Below are 7,270 nucleotides of genomic sequence, written 5' to 3'. Positions count from 1 at the left end.
AAAATGAAATTACCCCAGAAGAAAAGTATTAACTTGTATTAAGAAAAAAACTCCAAACAATACCTATAATAGTTATTATTGCTCAAAGGGATTTTTCAGAATTAGAATTGTTTAAATCTTATTTCATACCAATAATGCTCTAAAATAAATAAATGAATAGTCGTGTTATCTATTGACACTAATGTTAAAACTATTTAATTATAAAATTTGATAAATAACTTCACAACTCAACCAAAAAAAATACTATATGACAACTGATAATTTATGTTATCTCAAGTTTCTCCAGTAGTTTTCACCCAACTGGTGCTTCCATTAAATTCAGTTTTTCATGCACAGTATACAAGAACCGTCATGCTGTCCAATTTCTCCATCACATGGCTTTTCTAAATGATCAGATAAAAACACTGTAACTAAGCATTAAATATGGATCTTTCACTTCTTGTACACAAACGAGTTTATAAGATATCTTCTGAATATAAATCATCAATGAGTTGGCCACGAAGCTAGGCATTAATAAAGCCATGCCAATTCCATGCCATACTCATTTCTAAAACTATAGCACTCAGCTAAGTGAAGCTATTCATCTAGATCAGAGCGGCCATTAGCACATGCTACACAAAAATGACTTCAAACTTCGCACAAGGATTGCTTTCCAAGTGACTCCTTAAATCCTCATCCCCTTTGAAGCTGAAGGTATAAAGAGCTTGTCTCTGTGTCAAGCCAACTGGGTATATTTTGTAAAGTTTTAAATCATTGCCCCCTCTTAGAACTTCAGGTCTTTCTGACTTCCATATAGGTACATGATTCAGGGATGTGAACTTCGAAACAACAGCAGACTTCAAGGCCTCCAGTGTTAAATTGCTAGACCTGCCAATAGGCATTAAAATGATGAATTGTCATTAGGCTATTTCATGACATTTTTCTTGAAACAATGGATCAGCTAAAGTCGGAAGAGCCATAATAGATATAGAGGTTATTTGAGCTTCTAGATGAGAAAACTAGAAAGAAAGAATAAAATAAGTTTCTTCAATAGTTAAAATTGACTTATGCATAAATTAATTTGTAAAAATTTACTCCTATTAGTTTCTCCAAAATCTTACTTATGCATAAATCAATTTTAACTTGAGGGGAAACTTATTTCATTTTTTCTTCTTATTTTTCTAGAGATATTTATCCAAACTGATCCATCAGTCTTTTAAGTTGGTCTGACTCTGATAAGACACAATCAAAAGATATTCTCTGTTTTTTTTTTTTTTTGGCAGCTTTTATTCTGCTTATGATTGCCAAGTAACCAAGAGATGCCATCAAGTTTCTTGGGAAAGAATTATCATACCCGATGATGACTTACAATAGGATTAGAGCCTAAAGTCAAAGTTACTAATGAAAGTAAATAGTATACCTCAAGTAAATGGACTCCAATTCAAATCTTCCCCTTTCTCTCACATAAATATGATATACAGTTTCTGACCCTCTAGTGCATTTGCAAGGGCGTTTCTTAAAGTCTGGACTATTTTCTTCCTTCTCTCTACTCAATGTGGCCAAGTGAATGCAAAGGCGGCAGGATGAATGTACAGCTGCCATATCGACAAGAGCCTTGAAGGAATCAGATGGCCCCTCATACTTCCACCTACATTAATAAGACAATTCAGGATGCATCCTACAGATAATAAATAAAGAAAGAAAAAAAAACACAAAATCTATTCACATTTTAAAACCAGATATAGTCAAGAGGCCTCATTTAGAAACAGAAACCATCAATCTGCGCAGGTTTTATATAATTCAATTTTGGCGTTTAAGAGGCAATGTGAATAACTGAATGATATAGACTGCCGCTAGTAAATTATCTATCAGATGCAGAAAAGGGAAAGCAACTAAAGAAACTTCTACGTTTTAACCAATTAATTTACCTCAATGATTGATTATATGCTTCAGGATTTTCTGCTAGGTGTCTCATGGACCTCGCAACGGCCTCGACATCCTCTATCTCTTTAATATGTAAAACTGAACCAATAGCAGGAGCAAACTCCTGAATATTTGGAGCACCAACAACCACAGGGACAGTTCCTACAATAAAAAAAATTAAAAAAATTAAATAAAAAAAAAAAAAAGATTAACCTCCAGTAGCAGTATTATAAGTGGGTTCTGCTGATATTTTAAGTTTGAAAAATTGAATCCAGAACTCTAAAAATTTCCCATAATTTATATGGAAATGCATTTTTCCCTAAACCCTAAACCCTAAACATGTCCACTTCATTCACAGTACAATTTCTTGAATTTATTTCAACCTTGGTTCATCACTACAAAGCTCATTCACAAATGCAGAGTATATTGCCAATTAATTTGAAGCAATGAACTCAAGAGACTGAGAGTAGATCATATTCAAGTGGGTAAAATTCAAAGAAGCATTTTTTAAGAATTAAGATGATTAACTATAAATAAAGAACATCTACTCTATTTTGCAATAGAGTAATTATAAAAAGGATTTGTTTGTCAATAAATTTAAGAATTTCATTATTTGAACATCAAAAATTGACACCATATGTGACATTGTATACAATTATCACTATTAATCACTTAATTTATCTTTTTCATACACGTGTCTCAAAAACACATCATAAAATCAACGGAACAACTTTTTGTTGTCCAATTTTGTGTTAAAAAAGTATCTTCCTAAATTTAATTGTCAACAATTTATCATCATTAATATTGCTCAAGTTATCCAAAATTAAACATTTAATTCCAAATAAATTTTGGCAATTGCATTTCTACATTCTACAACAGAAAATCTCGGCAATTCTTGGAATTAGAGGTAAAAGAAAATCAGATGGGAATCATAGGATGCAAGAGTCACAATAAAGTGTTTCTGAAGCCCATGAACAACTAATGTTACCTTAAAAATGTTGTATATATAGTAAATGTGAGTAAGAGAATGGAGATAAATTTTTATCCATACCAGCAACAAGGGATTGGAAGAATTTTTCAGTTACATAATCTTCCTCGTTAGAATTTTCAAATGCTAAGCTAAATTTGTAGTGCTTCAAGGCTTCCACTTTGTTCACTGTGATAGAATAAAATAATATTCTTTAGTAAATAACAACAGTATCACATAATAATTGGAACTACTGAAGTCAGTGACATAAGCAGTGGAATAATTCCCAAAAAATAAAAATCAATTAATCATACATCAGTCAGAACATTTCTAGATTTTACACATCATCAATTATAAATGAGATTCATATTGTTGAGTTGTGAACACAGCATGTGTTTGTTTGTGTCCAATGCCATAATCAAGCTTCAAGGATAATTGTGTTTTACTTTCCTGTTAATGTGCAGCAAACTAAGCACCAATTCTTTCAAAATGCATTTCAAACTAATATATCCAAGAAAGTGATAGGACACTTCCAAGTTCCATACTCCTCCACCAATCTATCCTTTCTAAAAAAAATTCTTTCATTAAAAAAAATTACACTTCAGTGTCAAGACTGGAGTGAACAAAAGGAAAAAAGGAGAGAATGTAAACGGATATATTATTCAATGTTGATGCCTAACACAACTCCTTCATTCTGTTTTGGGATTTCTATATCATGGTGCCAGAGATATACTCAAACAAGTCAAATAATGAGATGCAGTTGACTGAAAGTCAGTGAAAAACAATACTTAAAACCACTTTATGATATGGGTTACCAAGATAAATCTACAATTTTAATTAAAAAACAATACTTAAAACCTCTAAGGTCCTATACTTGAGTGTTGTTCTTTTTAAAAAAACGTAAAAGAAAAAAGTGCTAAACAACAAAAAAGCCATATGTTTAGAGAAGGAAGTGAGTACAATAGGAGATTATAGAGATAGATAGTATTTTAGAACAAAGCAGTTGGTCAATTTGTGCTCAAACCATGCTATCAGGTCCAAAGAAAATTAGGAAAGTATTAGACAAATACAAAAATAATCCCTAGAAACTTGGAAGAATTTGTGGACACATCAGAACCTTGTTACAATCTTAATTGTCTAAAATATGCAATTTAATAACTTTCTTCCCTCTTATTCCAAACAAAATAAACAAGCAATAATAAATAAAGTACAATTGCTTATAGTAAATAAGTCATCATCTAGACGGTAGAAGGAATGTGATTTAAATTTGAGAAACAGTTAACAAGGTCCGCACAAAGGGGATACTTCAACTGCAATTCTGACAAATAAACACTAATAATATTAACAGGACAAAAGGTTACCAACAGATATTAAAGGTAAAATTTATAAAAAAAAATAAATTATAATGTACCATTTCCATCACGGTTCCTATGACAACCACCATAAGAGTCAATCTTGATGTTTAATTTTTCAAGGGCTTCAAGAGCTTGCAACCGGAAATTCCGAGCACCACAATTGGAAATGAATGCAGCCGCAAGAGCACTCTCAGTTTTTGGCTTCACTGGTGCCATAATGTCATACTCAGCCCAAGAAAAATATCCAACAGGAACATCAGATGATAGACTGGTCGTCATTACAATGCTATATCCCCTTCTAGTACACACAACATTGTAATATTAGTTTAATAATTGACCCTTGAAAAAAAATTTGGAATGGATCACTCTCTCCAATTGAACAGAGAACAAAAAGAAATAAGAATGTCAAAGAACAAAAGGAAACAGAGACTATCACTTGCAAGGAAAAGTAGACATAGATGCAAATTCTGTCAAAAGATGTCAAAACAAAGTTGCAAATGAAAAACTCCTATACCACATTAGCCTATAGACTTTTAGGTTGGCATACCTAGTATTTCAATCCCATGACATTAAACCAGAAAAAAAAAATTATTCTTTGCATTACTCGCACATTTTCATGGAGCTATAAAAATTAAAAAAAGAAAAACCGTAGCATCTGACAAAGCAAGGTACAGGTAACAAATGGTCCAATCTAATAAATTAACACTTCATAACATTGCTTACCCACCGTCTTGCCATGGCAATATTGTTTTCAGCATAGTATTGTGCTGATTCCATTGATCGCAGAACACTAGCTGTTTCACTTGGTTGAGGTAACCCAAATGCAGCATCAGGTTTCTTATCCCCACTAAACCCAAATTTACATCCCACCGAACAGGACTTCCACTCCTGCATTTGAAGGAACCAAAAATGTTTAGATGGACAAGAAGAACATCGGGGACTTCAGAAGAAAAACTATAAGGAGGTTACATATATGAATTACTTCTTGACCTATCACTCTATCAGCATCAAATCAAACACACCCACAAAGGGATATGGATCAAATAACAAGATAAGGTGTTATTAAAGAGAGAAAGACCAAATTTTACCCCACAAAGATCCACCACGGTCTTCAACAACTAACAGGAGGGGAAACAAATCCCCCATAAAGACAAAAATAACAAACAACAAAGTAATTCTTCAAAATCACCCACGACAACAAAGTGTCCTGGTTTATGTCCACGACCATGCTACAAAACCTACACCCACCACCACCACCATCACAACAACAAAAGCCTTTCCACATCAGGTGAAGTCGACTACATGGATCAAACTACACCATCTGGCTCACTTAAGAATCAATTTTTTCAATATTATTTACCACACAATCCCTCTTAACAACTTTCCCAGTGTCCTTCTCGGTCGCTCTCTCCCCTCTTCACATGACTAACAATAACAAATCTCCTCACCGGTGCTTCTAGTGGCCTTCTATGTACATACACATCCAAACACCTTAACCTATTTTGTCATCTTTCTCTAATTGATGCTACACCAACATTGAGCTTAACACCAGCATAGTGACAATCAACTAAAACTTTACTAAAAGATGCTTAAACTAACTAGAGGGTCCCAAAAAAATAAGATACCAATAAGAATTAAGGAAACCTGATCAGCTCCAGAAACAAAAACCGGTTCTTTGGCAAAGTCCCTCGAATACGCAACAGCATCTTCCCTCTCCAACCACTCCTCGCAGGTCCCCGATTGAGAATTCCGATCAGCACCCGACACAACGAAGTCCAAATCGTCACCTTCAAAGGGGACACGGGAGCGGTAGAAGAAGTCAGCGAGAGTGTCTACCATGGCTGCGTTCTTGGCCACATCCAACCGACCCAGAAACGCGATCTCCGCAATGACGACAAAGGCCACGACGAGAGGCATGAGATTGGTCCATCTCCTCTTGGGCCCCGCCGCCCCGCCCGAACCCACAACGGGTGGGCCCTCTTGGGCCGCCTCTGCTCTGGAGCCTCGCTGATTCGTCACGAGACCCATGAATCGATTGCGCCGATTCCTCCAATTGTTGGAAACTGCGAGGGGAAAGAGAAAGTGGATGGAATAGGTGGCGTTACGGCCACGATTCCATGATAAAAGGGTCGAAGCTTCTTGTTGTTGTTGTTGTTGCGGCTTCCTCTGAATAAGGGATAATAATAAAGTCGCCCAAGTGGCGTTGATTTTCCAATTCAAAGTCTACGGGGTGGTGCGTGTTGTGTTGAGCTCACTGGAATGGAACCAATGAGCAAACACGACTCGTAGCTAAAATTCAGTTTCCTTTACACAAACGGGTTCAGAAGAGAACAATCTTCATTTAACTCTGGGCTTCCCACCCGTGCCGTCTTATCGGGTCCATATCTGGTCCCTTTTTGTATTTTCTTGAAAAATTTTAAGGGGATGACTACCCATAAACCTTTTTTTTTTTTAACACTTATTTTATTATTGTTCCACCATGAAAAATCATATCTAGAGGATCTTAATTGTTGTTGAAGTGAGAATATTTAAGAGTGTAACTTATATAAATTCTTATATTAACAAAAATCATATATATATTTTTTATAATCATCATGAGATTCTATTTCAAATATGTATATTAATTTTAGTTTATGATTCACGAAATTATAGTATTATTATCATTATTATTATTATTATTATTATTATTATTATTATTATTATTATTATTATTATTACATGTTATTTTGCATATCATGACACTTTAATTTGATGGGCCTTTGACAACAATCAACCATTGATTGAATTCTTTCTTGGGAAAGTTTTTTTCGATCATTACTTCTTAAGATTTGAGTGTAAATATTGAAAAACTAAGTGAAGAGAGGTTTCAATTGGTCAATCACCTAATATGACAAACACAATCTCTGGATCTTAAATGCTAAGGTGTGAGGAGGTTTTGGGATGAAAAGATTGGTTGTCTACATACCATAACATAACGAGCCCCATTAACCAAAAACCTACACTATAGCCAACCTTTTTAGATTACAATGCTATGACGTGAAGAGGC

The 7,270-nt window shown here is 34.5% G+C and overlaps 1 protein-coding gene across 2 annotated transcripts; it reads right to left on the bottom strand.

Moving 5' to 3' along the window:
* Positions 1-261: 261 nt before the first annotated feature.
* FUT11 (fucosyltransferase 11) lies at positions 262-6,576 on the bottom strand. 2 transcript variants are annotated; one of them, XM_020352634.3, is made up of 7 exons: positions 5,869-6,576; positions 4,952-5,112; positions 4,281-4,519; positions 2,954-3,058; positions 1,908-2,064; positions 1,400-1,627; positions 262-867 (listed from the first exon to the last, which is right to left on the bottom strand). In XM_020352634.3, the coding sequence occupies exons 1-7, from the start codon at positions 6,250-6,252 to the stop codon at positions 612-614; spliced, it is 1,530 nt and encodes a 509-aa protein (XP_020208223.1). In that variant the 5' UTR covers positions 6,253-6,576; the 3' UTR covers positions 262-611. The 2 variants fall into 2 exon arrangements, with proteins under 2 accessions (XP_020208223.1, XP_020208222.1); XM_020352633.3 differs by having other exon boundaries at positions 4,281-4,522; positions 5,869-6,574.
* Between the last annotated feature and the right edge of the window lie 694 nt (positions 6,577-7,270).

The sequence above is a fragment of the Cajanus cajan genome, chromosome 3 (genome assembly GCF_000230855.2).
Source record: "Cajanus cajan strain Asha chromosome 3, NIPB_CcT2T_4, whole genome shotgun sequence".
NCBI classification, from domain to species: Eukaryota; Viridiplantae; Streptophyta; class Magnoliopsida; order Fabales; family Fabaceae; genus Cajanus; species Cajanus cajan.
The sequence above is the reverse complement of the archived record's forward strand: the minus strand, read 5'-3'. Positions and strand labels throughout refer to the sequence as shown.

Bases quoted from the DNA above. Each gene is read 5' to 3' on its own strand.
- FUT11 (XM_020352633.3), bottom strand. From the start codon at position 6,252: ATGGGTCTCGTGACGAATCAGCGAGGCTCCAGAGCAGAGGCGGCCCAA. The intron at 4,523-4,951 runs GTGGGTAAGCAA...TGTGTGTACTAG, and splicing joins AATATTGCCATGGCAAGACG to AAGGGGATATAGCATTGTAA. The intron at 3,059-4,280 runs GTACATTATAAT...ATTCTATCACAG, and splicing joins TAGGAACCGTGATGGAAATG to TGAACAAAGTGGAAGCCTTG.